The sequence below is a fragment of the Heterodontus francisci genome, chromosome 2, assembly GCF_036365525.1.
Source record: "Heterodontus francisci isolate sHetFra1 chromosome 2, sHetFra1.hap1, whole genome shotgun sequence".
In the NCBI taxonomy this organism is placed as follows: Eukaryota; Metazoa; Chordata; class Chondrichthyes; order Heterodontiformes; family Heterodontidae; genus Heterodontus; species Heterodontus francisci.
Window position 1 is genome coordinate 144,638,852 of NC_090372.1, and position 16,496 is coordinate 144,655,347.

The window sequence follows — 16,496 nt, forward strand, 5'->3', positions numbered from 1 at the left end:
AGCAGCCTGGGAGATTCAGTGATTTAAATTTCCCTGCAGTGCATCACCACAGCTCCGCAACATACCCCCCCCCTCCCCGACACGCACTTTGTTGCATCATTGGCTGCTCTTAGAGAAGCCTCCAGCTTGGTAACGTCACCCACAGAGATGTCACCATATGGAGGAGGCTACAGAGTTGGGAATAATCAGGAATTGCTGACTTCAGCATTTGGTGGAGGGGCTTTGAAATCAGGAGGTCTTGAAATTGGGGGTGGGGGAGTCTCTGAAATTCAGGAGGTGGCTGCTGGTTTCCTATTCTCCACCCATCATAAACTTCACCTTGTTTGAAAGTAAGTCACCTGTATCCTGTTCAGCATCAAGTCCTGCTTGCCCATCACCTTCAAGCTGACCTACTTCATTTTCCTCATTCTCCCAATGCATTGCATTTAAAATTCTTACTCTTGTCTGCAAATATCTCCACAGCCTTGTTCCACCTTACTGGAATTCATTATCCCCACTTTTGTGCATTCCTCTTCCCTTTATCTGACCACTGCTTGTAGTCTTCAGCACCTTAGTACTACTCTCTGAACTCCCTCCCTAAGTTCCTCCACTTTACCACTTCATTCCACAGTTAAAACGTTCTCAAAACATCTTTTCTATCAAATTTCAAGTGTCATCCATCTTCTAATTTCTTTCTTCATGACTCAGCCTATATTTTATATATTTGAGAGGGGGGGGCGGCAACAGAGAGAGAGAGAGAAAGAGAGAGAGAGAGAGCAGGGACAGAGATATACAGAGAGCGGGGACAAAGAGAGATATATAGAGAGAGAATGGCGACAGGGAAAAAGAGAGGGGTAACCGAGAGAGAGCAGGAGGACAGGGAGAGAGAGCAGGAGGACAGGGAAAGAGAGAAGGGGGACAGGGAGAGAGAGCAGGGGGACAGAGAGACAGAGAAAGAGAGAGGGTGGTGATAGATAGAGGGGGGACACGGAGGTCTCAGAGAGGGAGATACACAAAGAGAGAGAGTGAGAGACAGATAGAGAGAGGGGAAGGAGAGAGCAATCAATGTCACTCCTGACAGATGGATAGCTATCCGGAATAGTCTGCATCTCTACAACAGGTGTGTGGACAGACACTGAATACTTGTGCAAACAAAAACAGTGCAAGGTATCTTATTAAATCAGTGTCCAACATAGTGATGAGAAAGTAAGTCAATAAATTAGTCCTCGCATTTAAAGGTTCTTCACAAAAATGCACATTAGTGTTGTTTTCATTAATAGTAAGATAAATTTTTAATGCCTTTATCTTCCGAAATTGTCTCACTGGCCCCCTATGTAAGACAAAAATTATAATGTGGGCACCCCCCCACGTGAAAAGATTGGACACCACTGTTCCAAGCCTTTAACCTTGTGTTTTAAAATAACCTAGCAGCTAAGTTTAAAAAAAACCCACAAGTTTAAAGACTTGTGTTATGTAAACTCATTTTAAAATGGGGCAAGTCACTTAGGGAATATCTCAATTTCTATGCTTTGGCACCCATTATTTTCACTTGGGACACAAGCTCAGTGTCATTTTGAAAGTTGCTGGACTTTTACTTCTATATAAATCTCGCAATGCTGCTGCTATCCATTTGGAATCACATCTTTCCAGAACTTGTGTTGAGAGGAAAACAGGCAAGAAAATCCAAAGAATCTCCAGAAGTCAGCACTGTAAGTTCCTCATGAATACAAGAGTACGGTGTAATGGGGCTGAGTGATAGTGGCAAAAATAGGATACTGCTGACCAATATATAATAATGAATAAATACAATGTAACAGATAGCTTTAATAAACCTTAATCTATGATGACTTGTCTATAATTCCTTAACAAAATTCATGCTGCATTTGCAATTTTAAAAACTGTCTGGAATGACAAAGTAAAAATTTATTACGTTTCAATGACCATGTTAGAAACAGTCATTAATTTTTTTGCTGCAAATTTGATTAAAAGACAAGTTTTACAAGTATGCCACAGTTCCATAACTGCAATGTGCATCATTTACTATCCAGTTTGAGGAAAGATAACCTGTGCAGCCAATGTCATTTGAAAGTTGTCTGTATCATAGAATTACATTACGTTAAAAGTGCACCTCTGCAAACAGGTACGGGATTTGGCATGGACATAAATTGGTTCGTCTGGAGTACACTCTTACCAATAATGACTAAACATTTTGTAACTGCGGAAAAGCTTTTTGTTAATAATTATCTTGTCAGAGCTGAATCGGAATCGACAGTGATAGACTGAGATATAGACGTCTTTATTTGTAATTGTGTTTATCTAATATTGTCACTAGCTTTGACATTTTGTCCATGAGAGATTCTGTTTCTTCTGTATTTTAGAACCCAGGACCTGGTTTAACAGCCTATCAAAATGAATAAACTTGTCTTGGCTACCATTAATCTCTCTGTCCCACTCTGCTTTTCGCTTTTGCATGATTCCTCTGAAAAACTATCTGCTCCATCCTATAAAATTCTCTTGATTTGGATATCACTGTCCTTTTGCTAGCTTCAGACACATATTACAAGCAGGTGGAGAAGTTGCACAAACATTGACCATCACAGGTTAAATTGTCTTGTGACAACAGTAGCGTGAGAAATGGTCCATCTTCCTAGTGCTGATTTTTCTACTGCCTCACCGCAATAACCACAATAACAATCCTCTCCCTGAGTTTCATGGTTTATTGGATGAATTTGCATTCTTGAAAGAGTGTGAATCCACAGGGGTCATCTGATAAGGTCCATCTACCACCCCGTGACATGGTATAGCTATCTCTATTCTGTCAACAAAAGTAATTCGCATTGGTATTGCATAATATTTTGCTTGCTAGCTAGCTAATACAGTTGTGTTGCTCTCCACTGATGTTTGTATGCTTAGCTACTTTATTTATAGGGAGAAATATTTTAAATCGGACTGTGTTTTGATGGTATTAGATTAGCTATACACTTTATATACAGATTAATTGCTCCCATGTCAATGGCTGAGACAATAATTTTGTCAAATATCCATGGTGCAATCTGTTGGTGCCTATCCCTGGACAAGGATAAAAAGAACAACTTATTTCTTCTTCCTTCCTACATACTTTCAATTAGCCTATCTGGTTTCTTTCTCTTTTTGTCTGGGTATCTTCTTCCATTTCCATTAGCTTGACTTGCTCTCCCAACATCTCAGACTGTGTCAACCCTGAACTTTGACTTTGACTACCAACTCCACTTAATGGTCGGGACAGTGAAATTGATTGATTTTTCTTAATCAAAGACCCCGACTCATTTTGCTCTAACAATGGATTCGGTGATACGGGCAAACTTACACTTTCTTTCTGACTTTCAGTTGGAACTGAAGGAACTTGGACCACAGGAGGTTTCTCATGCTCTCCCTTTGCCACATTTCCTCTTTCAAGCAAATAATTTACATGACACTGATGGAGTCTCTCTCCAATCCTCATTAAATATGTGCAATCACCTAGTCTTTTTACAACAACTCCAAACACATATGTCTCCTTATCACCTCGGTGGTTTTTCACCATGACCTTCTGACCAGCACTGAACCCTCTAAGTTTCATGCCTCGAATATCATGACTCACCTTCACTCTATCTTGCTTTTCTCTTACTTTGCTATTGATGTCTGGCTTAAGAAAACTAAAACTTGTCCTAGGACCATGTTTAAACACTAACTCGTTAGGTAAGCAACCTGTTGTAGACTGTGGGGTTATTCTGTAAGAGAACAGAAAATTGTCCAGCCTGTGTTGAAGAGAAACATGGAAATTACTGCCTAGTTTGTCACCTAGCAAATACTCCTGCAAAGACCTCTTCACAATTTGTACACTTCTTTCTGCAGCACTATTCCATGTTGGGTGATATGGTGGTATTAGAGTGTGTTTGACTCCATTCTTACTCAGAAATATTTCAAACTCTTCTGACATAAACTGTGGACCATTATCTGACACCAGCTCTTCTGGCAACCCATAAATTGTGTTATGCTAATGTGAAGTGCAGCGATGACAATACAGAATTCAAACTGAAGAGTTATAAAAATTGGCTTTTACTTTGCTGAACAAATAGCCACCAAAGATCAACTGACCTGGCCCTGTATAGCCAAACTGTTTGCTAAGGACAAAGGATACAATCCTAGCTAAGTGGTGTCAATTACACCCATCCTGAACCCATCAAAAGACATTTTTAAATTGAATGGGTTCTTTTGAAACTAAGAAGTTGTGAAGTAGACACATTCTCGTTCATTGGTCACCACAGAGAGGGAGCTCTGCGTCTCCTAACAGAGGCAACATGTGAGAGGTTTTGACCTTAAAAAGTAGCTTTTTGGAGAGAGAGGGAGAGATTGGAACAAACATCACAAAAACTTGTCCAGCCGAGAGCTGTGTATGTGTAGCATATGCCACGGGCTTCTCCACACCATCTTCCATTATGTAAGATAACACCACACCTAATAAAGCCTGGCTCGGGTACAAAATTAAAATCTGACCCGGGCCCAACCTGACAACAGCCAACCTGAACCCGACCCGAGCCCGAGTCCTTTAATTTTTTTAAATGCCCGACCTGACCTGAACACGACACATGTATTCGGGTTTGGTCGGGTAGCCAGGCTTTAGACCAGTGATCGAGTACAGGTGCCAGTTGTTGATGTACCCGTGTTCAATTAACATCATAAAGTCTTTAAAAAAACAACAAACACTGATATCAAACAGGCAAAGGCGCCATGACCCTGAGCACTCGTGGGGAAAAAAAGCATCCACTTCAGGAAATCATGCAATGTAACAAACAAGCTTCTGAACTGTATCAAGTTCCGATGTCATTAACAAAAAAAATCTCTGTGGAGAACTCAGGTTGTGACGTTTAATCTCCCTATTTCCAGATAATTTTGAATCCTTGGGCCAAGTATAGATTAAAGCAAGAACTCAGTTAATGTTTCTGTACTTACTGCAGTTACTGGTATCTTCCCCAGCTTGTCAGTTTCTCCCGGACTTGATAGATTTCAGCGTGTAAGGGTTTGGGTTAATTTTACTTCGGTGCTTTATGTCGGAACTTGTAGCTGTTTCTTTCCCTTCCTTCCGCTCCCACCCTCACTCTTCTCACCTCTGATTTCTGTTTATCCTGATCTCTGTCCACATCTAGCCCGACCCGACCCGAGCCCGAATTTTGGACCCGTAAGAGAGATCTGACCCGACCCGAACCCGACACATGTCATCAGGTCCCATCGAGTTCAGGTCGGGTAGCCACGCTCTAACACCTAACCCCTATGGTGAGGCACCGAATGCTAAAACCAATGGTTTCTTGGGATCATAGTGGGTCAAAACAGCATCACAAGTCAGTCCTTTTTTCACTTCTTCAAATGCTTTCTGACACTCCACAAACCACTCCCAATCTATTCCATCTTTGAGCAGTTGATACAATGGAACGAATGTATTAGTTAAGTCAGGGATGAACTTAAAATAATACACAACGATTCCTATGAATGTTCTAAGTTCTTGTTTGTTCTCTGGTCTCTTTGCTTTCAAAATCCCCTCAACCTTCTGCTACATTGGATGGGTACCTTCACTATCTATTTAGTGACCCAGATATGTTACACTCGATGCCATGAAGCAACACTAGTGCTTTTTAGCTTCGATGGCATACTCTTGAAGTCGATCTAGGACTTCAACCAACCTTACAGTGTGCTCTTTCTCTGTCTTACTGCTGAATAAAATGTCATCCAAGAAACAGCACACTCCTTTTCATCCCACTTAGTACCTGATCCATGATGCTCTGGAACACTGCGGGAGTGGTGGACACCCCAAATAGTAACCTTTTGTAATGGTACAACCCTTTGTGTGTATGAATGGTAAGCAATTCCTTGCTCGTCAGTTAATTATAATTGCAAAAATGCATTTGACAGATGTATCTTACTAAACACCTTCCCATTTGCTAAATCAGAAAACAAATCATCACTAGTAGGCAGTGGGTAAGTATAATTTTCAATTACCTTATTTGCCATTTGTTTATAATTGCCACAAATCCGAATGCGCCTGTCTGCTTTTTGAACTACCGCAATTAGTGCAGCCCATTCACCGCTCTTCACCTTTTTAATTGCCCCGGTTCTTTTGAATATGTCCAGCTCTTTACTTACTGCTTCTAAGTGTGCACAAGGCACTGGCTAGCTTTGCAAAATGTCAGCTGTACATTGTCCTTTATCTTGACTTCGGCCCTGTGATGCCTAATTTTATCATTTGGTCCTCCATGTTCAAAGACCACTTTGTGCACTCTTAACACTTCCTCAATGTCAGATGTACCCACTGTAAATAAGTCAGCCAAGTTTAAACATGTTTTCTTAAGCCAATTTCTTCCCATCAGGGAGACTTTGTTCTCTCCTGCTACTACCAATGACAAGTAATAGGATGCATCATTGTATTCCACCCTAACACCAACTTCACCTAATACTGGAATGCTGTTATTGGAATAAATAGTCAGTTTCACTTAGGGATTTCTTGTACTCTCCTTCTGAGATAACAGACACTGCTGTGGCTGCATCAACGAAGACAGTAAGTTGTGAATCTCCAACTTTCATTTTTACGGTGGGCACTGGAATTATATCTTCAGCCCTTTTACTCTCAACTTACATGTGCTGTTTTTCTTGCTCTCTGGTTAAGTACAACTCTTGATCTTCCTGCTGGATAAAATCAACTTCTGTTTCCATATCTACCATGTGCACATTCGAAGATTTCCACGAAACTAGCTTTAGATAAACCACTACCTCTGGTGCATTGCTGTGACCTGAAGCTTTACTGCGACTTGGAGCATTGCTGTTTCCTCTACTCCTGCTTGCTGTCCAGATATGACCGACTTTCTCACAGGCACAGCATTTTGACTGGAAATGGGAGTGTTTAGATATTTCGTGGCTACCATGGTAATGGTAGCATCTAAATTTCTGAATCTGAGTCTGCGAACCTGGCTGACATGACCTGGTTCCGCTGAAATCCGGTGGACCTCTCCTGCCGGTTCAAGAAAAGAACTTGCTTGCAATCTGCAACTGTCTCTCCCTATCATTTCCATGGCTGTGGCCTCATCACAAGCCTCCTTCCACATCAGCTTATTACCTTTAATCAAAAGCTTGACCTGGGTTTTACAGTTCTTTAGACCTCCAACGATTGCTTCTCTAAGGTTGACTTATAAATTCACGCCGTAACCACAGTGACGAGAGAGTTTTTTTAATTCAAGAATATAATCTGCAATAGACTCACTTGGCAACTGTTTCCTTTCACAAAATGTGACTGAGTACAATTTCATTCTTAGTTGTGCCATAATATAATTCCAGAATTTCATTAATTTCTGAATAGCCCAAAGCACTGGGGTCTCGTGGACAACATTGGTTAAACATCACCTCAAAAACATCTGACCCCATCATGGTGAGGAAAATATTCACTTTATCCTCATCCCCTATTTCATTAACTTGCAGCCAAATGTGTTATCTTCATTCATAATTACACCAGTCCTCTTTGCTAGGATTGAATTCTCCATTGTCGTAAGATATGTCTTCAGTGCCATTTTTTCCAATTATATACCGTGCTGACTCAGAGTTGTACTTGAACACGAATTGCAGACTCACGCAGAGCAATCATTCAAATCGCCCAAACATTCTCAGAATCAACTTGGGAGTTCCAAAAAATGTGTCACAGTGTTCTTCAGGCTTTAAACTCTCAAATGAATGTAAAACAAAATTCAATTCTGCCTCATTTCTGTTGTGTATTCACAGTCAATCTACATGAGGTCTCTACTGGGAGCAGTCATGCTGAAACTTTATACCTCGCTAACAGAGAGGGCAGCAGGGAGGCAGTGTATCAGTATACAAGTGCTTAGCTGTCACAATACAATCAGATAGTTCAATACAGTACACTACAGCGGGTGAGGAAATTTGGGTCCCCGCCAGCGTGCTGGTCCCCCAGCTCCATTCTGCCACCAGGCCAATTTCAATGGGAGTGGCAGGGCTACCCGTTGCTGATTCAACTAATTAAAGGCTTATTAAGGCCTATTGTCAGAGGCGGACTGGAATTTTCCAGTCGGACTCCAGGTCCCTGGAGGTGGCAGGGAACAAGGCAGCTGGCTGGAGGCGGCCTCCCGGCAGCAGATCGGAGGGTCAGCGATCCAGACAGGTTTAGACGCCCCCCCTGCCTGCCTGGCTTCAGGGATTCACCACCCCCGCCAACCCCCCAACACCACCTCCACAATGGTGGCCTAGATACTGAGGGTTTTTTCATTTTAAATTTAACAAAATTTGGAAAGAGGTCACCTTCCATCTTGGGGCACCCTCTCTCTCACTTACCTAAAGGCATCCTGCGGCCTCGTATTGGCCCTCCAGCTTTGAGAGCCTGCCAACCGTTAGATGGAAAGCCCGCCCTCTAGCCACTAATGGGCTAATTTGGGGAACATCACACATGAGTGACTGTTCCCCACACAATGCAGGCCTGACTCCCACTTGAGTCTGATGGCGAGGTCCTGAAGACTGCAGGGAAAATCCTGCCCAATGTCTGCTCTTGCTTTACTGTCTAATGATTCCTATTGAAATGTGTGCTGCGTGAATATTAAGTGAGGACAGGATTGGGTTCAACTATGAACAGACAAATAGACTAACAATACTTAAATGCTGATTCCTTAACTGGACACTCCTAGTAAGGAGCATTGTTTGTAGGGAGTGCTGGTTGGGAAACTGCAGGCACACAGTGCTGAATGTTCCATCCATTAATTTAAAGGGACAGAATTCAGTCATTGTAGGGCTGTGATTACAACTGTGTGCTCTGCTCCTCACTGGGAGTACCTGGCCAGTGAAACAGCCCTTTATATCTCGGTTCACACATTAACAAAGGGCAGTGTAGTATAGTAAGATAATTTATATGGTCTGTGACAAAAACAAGCTTGATAAGACAAATGTCACATTCTGCTTTCTTATATTGCAGAATCAAAAGTCTGTGCTTCTACCACTGTTATAAAAATAGAAAGAAACCTGCCTTCTCATTTTGATACTTTCGTTCAATTACCTTTTTTCCTTATTTCCTATACTTTGAATCTGATGGCTCAGCATTTCCTTTAATGGATATCTTATTTATCATTGTTCATTTCTCTTTTTATTCTTCAATGGTTCTGAACCAGTGTGGATCTCATTTGGAATTCTCTCTGTTTCTGGGCATTGGGGTTAACACTAACAGAGAAAAAGGTTATTGTGAATGTTTGACCAGGGGATAGCTAAGGTCTCAGACTCAATTCTTCATCTGTCCTGAGATAGCTCATCTCAGATAGGGCAGCAACAGAAAGCTACAATTGGCCTCAGCATCCTTAGTTTTATTGTGTGGTGGATGGGGGGGGGGGGGGGGGGTTGGGGGGAGAAATCTTCCAGATTCTGATTTCTATTCACTGACCCTGGTGGAAGTACATATCTAAGGAAGATGGGAGAGGAAACAATTGTCTTCAGCTATGATGTCCCCCTAGTCCCCGGGTCATAATCACCTAGTGATAGGGTTCAATCATCAATGAGAGATTCAGGTAAGATCCAAGAGGCTGTCTGTCATCTGTGAAACCATATCCCAACACAGAGTCAAGCTTTCTGTTGAGGGGACAGGATAAATTGGTAGAGAAAATTGATCAGCAAAACAAAGAAAAACAGAAAAAAGCATAACCATCACGAGGTGCTACAAAAAGTGTATTTGTTGTTTACAGTAAATACTGCAGTTGAAAAAAAATTGGTTTAAGCTGTCATTTGAACTGGATTGTCATACAGGTAATTTGTTCTTCCTGATATTTACAAAATAAAGATTTACTGTTGTCATTACAAAGACGTCTTCCCCAGAAAATCCAAGGAAATTTGTGAGAAAGTTACATTTAAAATGACGACAGTGAATCTTTGTCAATGTCATGATATAGTATAAAAGCTGGGCTGACTGATTTCCTGCCTACAAAGGAAGGTTTATTGCTTTGTTATATAACAATGGTGATTAGGCAGCAGGCGTTTCTCTTTTGCTATAGATAAGGACCCCAAAAATCTACAGCAGGGAGCACTCCAATACAAGTGCTGGGATGTGCCTACCTGGGATCTTGGCCACTGACACGGCTAAAGTTTGCAAGGTTAGGGGAGGTCCCTTCATTTCACCCTTACAAAGGGGTGTGTTGGGTGCACCATTGCATTGTTTCCGGGCTGGCGGGGAGGATCTCAAATTGTATAGGTTAATCAATGGCCACTTGCACGGATTTGTTGAAGATAAATTAAGTTTGGCAAATTTAATAAAGTACTTTGAAGAAGTGACTGATTAGATAGATAAAGGTAATTTTTTAAAAATTCATTTATGGGATGTAGACGTCACTGGCCAGGCCAGCATTTATTGCCCATCCTTAATTGCCCTTGAGAAGGTGGTGGTGAGCTGCCTTCTTGAACCGCTGCAGTCCATTTGGGGTAGGTATACCCACAGTGCTGTTAGGAAGGGAGTTCCAGGATTTTGACCCAGCGACAGTGAAGGAACGGCAATATAGTTCCAAATCAGGATGGTGTGTGACTTGGAGGGGAACTTGCAGGTGGTGGCGTTCCCATGTATTTGCTGCCCTTGTCCTTCTAGTTGATAGAGGTCGCGGGTTTGGAAGGTGCTGTCTAAGGAGCCTTGGTGCATTGCTGCAGTGCATCTTGTAGATGGTACACACCGCTGCCACTGTGCGTTGGTGGTGGAGGGAGTGAATGTTTGTAGATGGGGTGCCATTCAAGCAGGCTGCTTTGTCCTGGATGGTGTCGAGTTTCTTGAGTGTTGTTGGAGCTGCACCCATCCAGTCAAGTGGACAGTATCCCATCACACTCCTGACTTGTGCCTTGTAGTTGGTGGACAGGCTTTGGGGAGTCAGGAGGTGAGTTACTCGCCGCAGGATTCCTAGCCTCTATCCTGCTCTTGTAGCCACGGTATTTATATGGCTATTCCAGTTCAGTTTCTGGTCAATGGTAGCCCCTAGGATGTTGATAGTGGGGGATTCAGCGATGGTAATGCCATTGAATGTCAAGGGGAGATGGTTAGATTCTCTCTTGTTGGAGATGGTCATTGCCTGGCACTTGTGTGGCGCGAATGTTACTTGCCACTTATCAGCCCAAACCTGGATATTGTCCAGGTCTTGCTGCATTTCTACACGGACTGCTTCAGTATCTGAGAAGTCACGAATGGTGCTGACCATTGTGCAGTCATCAGCGAACATCCCCACTTCTGACCTTATGATTGAAGGAAGGTCATTAATGAAGCAGTTGAAGATGGTTGGGCCTAGGACACTACCCTGAAGAACTTCTGCAGTGATGTCCTGGAGCTCAGATGATTGACCTCCAACAACCACAACCATCTTCCTTTGCGCTAGGTATGACTCCAACCAGCGGAGGGTTTTCCCCCTGATTCCCATTGACCTCAGTTTTGCTAGGGCTCCTTGATGCCATACTCGGTCAAATGCTGCCTTGATGTCAAGGGCAGTCATTCTCACCTCACCTCTTGAGTTCAGCTCTTTTGTCCATGTTTGAACCAAGGCTGTAATGTGGTCAGGAGCTGAGTGGCCCTGGCGGAACCCAAACTGAGCGTCACTGAGCAGGTTATTGCTAAGCAAGTGCAGCTTGACGGCACTGTTGATGACACCTTCCATCACTTTACTGATGATAGAGAGTAGACTGATGGGGCGGTAATTGGTCGGGTTGGACTTGTCCTGCTTTTTGTGTACAGGACATACCTGGGCAATTTTCCACATTGCAGGGTAGATGCCAGTGTTGTAGCTGTACTGGAACAGCTTGGCTAGGGGCGCGGCAAGGTCTGGAGCACAGGTCTTCAGTACTATTGCTGGAATATTGTTAGGGCCCATAGCTTTTGCAGTATCCATTGCCTTCAGTCGTTTCGTGATATCACGCGGAGTGAATCAAATTGGCTGAAGTCTGGCATCTCTGATGCTGGAGACTTCAGGAGGAGGCCGAGATGGATCATCAACTCGGCACTCTGGCTGAAGATTGTTGCAAATGCTTCAGCCTTATCTTTCGCACTGATGTGCTGGGCTCCCCCATCATTGAGGATGGGGATATTTGTGGAGCCACCTCCTCCAGTTAGTTGTTTAATTGTCCACCACCATTCACGGCTGGATGTGGCAGGACTGCAGAGCTTAGGTCTTAGCCGTTGGTTATGGGATCGCTTAGCTCTGTCTATCGCATGCTGCTTACGCAGTTTGGCATGCAAGTAGTCCTGGGTTGTAGCTTCACCAGGTTGACACCTCATTTTGAGGTATGCCTGGTGCTGCTCCTGGCATGCCCTCCTGCACTCTTCATTGAACCAGGGTTGGTCTCCTGGCTTGATGGTAATGGTAGAGTGGGGGATATGCCGGGCCATGAGGTTACAGATTGTGGTTGAGTACAATTCTGCTGCTGCTGATGGCCCACAGCGCCTCATGGATGCCCAGTTTTGCATTGCTAGATCTGTTCGAAATCTGTCCCATTTAGCACGGTGATAGTGCCAAACAACACGATGGACGGTATCCTCAATGTGAAGGCAGGACTTCGTCTCCACAAGGACTATGCGGTGGTCACTCCTACCGATACTGTAATGGGCAGAAGTATCTGCGGCAGGCAGATTAGTGAGGACGAGGTCAAGTATGTTTTTCCATCGTGTTGGTTCCCCCACCACCTGCCGCAGACCCAGTCTAGCAGCTATGTCCTTTAGGACTCGGCCAGCTTGGTCAGTAGTGGTGCTACCGAGCCACTCTTGGTGATGGACATTGAAGTCTCCCACCCAGAGTACATTTTGTGCTCTTGCGCTTCCTCCAAGTGGTGGGACAGGACATACCCGGGGATGGTGATGGCAGTGTCTGGGACATTGTCTGTAAGGTATGATTCCGTGAGTATGACTATGTCAGGCTGTTGCTTGACTAGTCTGTGGGACAGCTCTCCCAACTTTGGCACAAGCCCCCAAATGTTGGTAAGGAGGACTTTGTGGGGTCGACAGGGCTGGGTTTGCCATTGTCGTTTCTGGTGCCTCGGTCGATGCCGGGTGGTCCGTCCGGTTTCATTCATTTTTATTGACTTCGTAACGGTTAGGCACAACTGAGTGGCTTGCTAGGCCATTTCAGAGGGCATGTAAGAGTTAACCACATTGCTGTGGGTCTGGAGTCACATGTAGGCCAGACCAGGTAAGGACAGCAGATTTCCTTCCCTAACGGACATTAGTGAACCAGATGGGTTTTTACAACAATCGACAATGGTTTCATGGCCATCATTGGACTAGCTTTTAATTCCAGATTTATTAATTAATTCAAATTCCACCTTCTGCTGTGGTGGGATTCGAACCCATGTCCCCAGAGAAATACCCTGGGTCTCTGGGTTACTAGTCCAGTGATAATACCACGACGCCACCGCACACCCTACAGTACATGTAGATCATAAGATTTTCAGAAGCCATTTGATAAGGTGTCTCACAGGAGGCTTGTTAGAAATATTACAGCATATGATATAACAGGAAATGTAGCATTGTGGATAGAAAGTTGGTTGATGGACAGGAAATAAAAAGTTAAGGTAGATAAGTGCCTATCTGACTGGAGTAGGCTTGGAATTGGTGTATCCCAGGGATAGTTGCTGGATCTACTTTTGTTCTTAGTATTTACAGATGATTGGCACTTGGGATTTGCAAATAATGAAGAAGACTGTGAAAGACTTCAGAAAGACATTGATGGGTTAGTGGAATGGCTAAACAGGTATCATGTGCAATTCAATATGGATACATCTGAGGGAAAATATTTTGGGAGAGAAAAAAGAAAATAGGCAAACACTGAAAGGTATGATGAACAGGGAGAGCTAGGAGTTCAAATACATAATTCCCTGAAAGTACAAGTGCAGTTAGATAAAGTCAAAAAAAGGCCAATAAGAATTTGAATTTTTATAAATAGGATATAGTACAAAAGTAAAGGAAGCAATGATGAAGTTATACAAAATAGGCTGTTAGGAGCTATGAAAGACGGGCCTTTGGTGTTTGGGACATATCTGAGTAAAACAGGCTGCACAGTGCAGAGGAAGCAACTTACCCCAGCCCCCAAAACAAAAGACCTCCCCTCCGCCACCACTGCTGTGAACATCTTTGAAAGGAGGCAGATTCTACTTTCAAAAACGTAACCCTAATTTAGAGTAGTTCAGGCCCCAGTCTCAGCCTGGATTCCTATTGGGCACTACTTGCATTGGGAGTGAAGGCCAGTATGCCTCTTGTTCCTTGACGTACTGGTCTCTGAATTTATGCTGGGCCCCTTGCAAGCCATGGGCACAAAGAGTCTTGGCACTGGGATTCCAAGCCCGCCGTTCTGTCCTATCTTTGCAGGTGCTTAACTAAGGGCTGGACAGGGGTTCCGTCCCTTAATGGGCTCTACAGTAACTCCCAGATCTTCTGCAGCCAGTTGTTTGCTGTATTCGGCAGGAGGTGGTGGGCAGAAGTGTCTACCATTCTCCTGTCATAATTATGGCAGGAGACTGGCAGTATCCTTGAGGAATTTTGGCCCCAAAGCTTTTCGCCAAATCACATCACTTACACTGGAACTGAGCTTGACAAATATGCTTCCATTTACGTCACAGTTCTATGTCATGGGCTAGTGATTGGTTCTGTGCATGGTGTTAACATTTCTTACCTGGAGACAAAGCCCATGGGTTTAAGCTTTTCTACAGCACTGTTTGGCAGAGGATTCAGCAGATCGCGGATCCGAACTCTGCCAGCAATACCAATCCCAACAACAACCACGCCCAACATTTTAATATACTGCAAATAAGCACAAAAATGTAATCAGTGCTACAAGATTCAATTTGTGTTCTCTTTACACCAAGTATTTTGCTGTCAATGAAGAACATTTAAAACTTGTGATAAATGAGTCATTTAACCCAGCAGCTGTTTAACAGTAAAAGATTGCAAATACATGCAAATTAGATTAACCACTACTTACAATTATGTTCTACCTAAATCACTATGAGTTGAACTAAGCTGTTCCTTCCACCCCCATGTTCTCCAATTTGACAGAAGCGATGGTCTCTTATTAAAATTGGCTGACACACTGTTCCAATCCACCCTATCATGCAATGACACATAGCGAAGCTAAGGCTGCAGAGGATCCATGGCAGAGCTACACATGAAGACCATGTTGTCAACTACATGTGATCTTTTCCCAAATCACTTGAATGTAGGAAAATATGACCTAAGGCAATATGTGGTACAGAGAGAAAGGTTCATTACAGAGGTAATTTTGCCATTGATAAATTCAGCTGTTCTCACTTGAACTTGAATTATTCAAAATAGATGAAACTGTCATGTAGCCACCCATGACTATTCAGATGTTCTCTTTTCGTGGGCTACATAAATTCATACAATGGGGTTTTGGGAGTCAAATATAAGCTTTAATTCTACATTTCCACTAATTTACATATATTCCAAGTTGCTGATACTAAGTGTGCTCTGATCTAGTACATGCCCATCAATGGGGGAACACTAAAGGCAGCCTTTTCTAAACTTCCAGCCCACTATATCAATATAACCTTGTATCAATAGCCAAGCACAGGAAGTTCTTGGACTTTTCCTCTTTGGCTTGCTTGTGTCTGAATGATGGACAGGTGCGTGCAATGAGCTGTAAATGGCTGAGCGGTAAAAGACAAATTTTTAAAGGTCTGAAGTCTGTTCTTGTTTATTACTGACTGATGAAAGAAAAAAAGACTTGCATTTATTTAACGCCTTTCATGACCACTGGATTTCTCAAAGTGCTTTACAACCAATGAAGTACTTTTTGAAGTGTAATCACTATCGTAATGCAGGAAATGCAGCGCTAGTATGCATACAGCAAACAGCAATGTTATAATGATCAGATAATCTGTTTTTGTGATGTTGGTTGAGGAATAAATATTGGCCATGACACCGGGGATAACTCCCCTGCTCTTCTTCGAAATAGTGCCATGGGATCTTTTACATCCCCTCAAGCAGGCAGAGGGGGCCTCGGTTTAACGTCTCAGCTGAAAGACAGCATCTCCGACAGTGCAGAGCTCCTTCAGTACTGTCATCAACATTGATATTTGTGTTCAAGCCCTGCAGTGGGACTTGAAATGGGAATCGGAGGCGAGAGTGCCACCAACTGAGCCACAGGTGACACTGTAAATAAAAATTATGTGGTGTCAGAACTAGAAAGAACTATCCCTGAATTTACAGAATATTTTAAAAGTAGATTATAGAAGGAGTAAAAAAGCATTTGAAGTCATAAAAGTTCTCTTCCCACTGCCCCATGTGCTTTTCAGCTCAGTAATATTTGGTATTAGTTTTACTTGATTGCTACCTGATGCTCAAGCTACCTGGAACAACTTCCGTGGAAAGGCAATTAAAATTTGAAAAACTGTAAATGTTAAGCACAGGGAATGTAGCCACTGTACAGGTCTGTTACACAAAATGCACTTTTCACAACAAAATTGGAGATGCCATTTAATCTAGCAAACAACTG

At 43.1% G+C, this 16,496-nt stretch overlaps 1 protein-coding gene across 1 annotated transcript in view; it reads right to left on the bottom strand.

Annotated features, from left to right (window-relative positions):
• The window catches only part of blvra (biliverdin reductase A), a 63,426-nt gene that overhangs the window by 35,667 nt on the left and 11,263 nt on the right, over positions 1-16,496 (bottom strand). Inside the window, exon 3 of the mRNA XM_068011635.1 lies at positions 14,655-14,782. Within this exon, the coding sequence (XP_067867736.1) occupies positions 14,655-14,782 (128 nt within the window). The remainder of the gene's footprint in view (positions 1-14,654; positions 14,783-16,496) is intronic.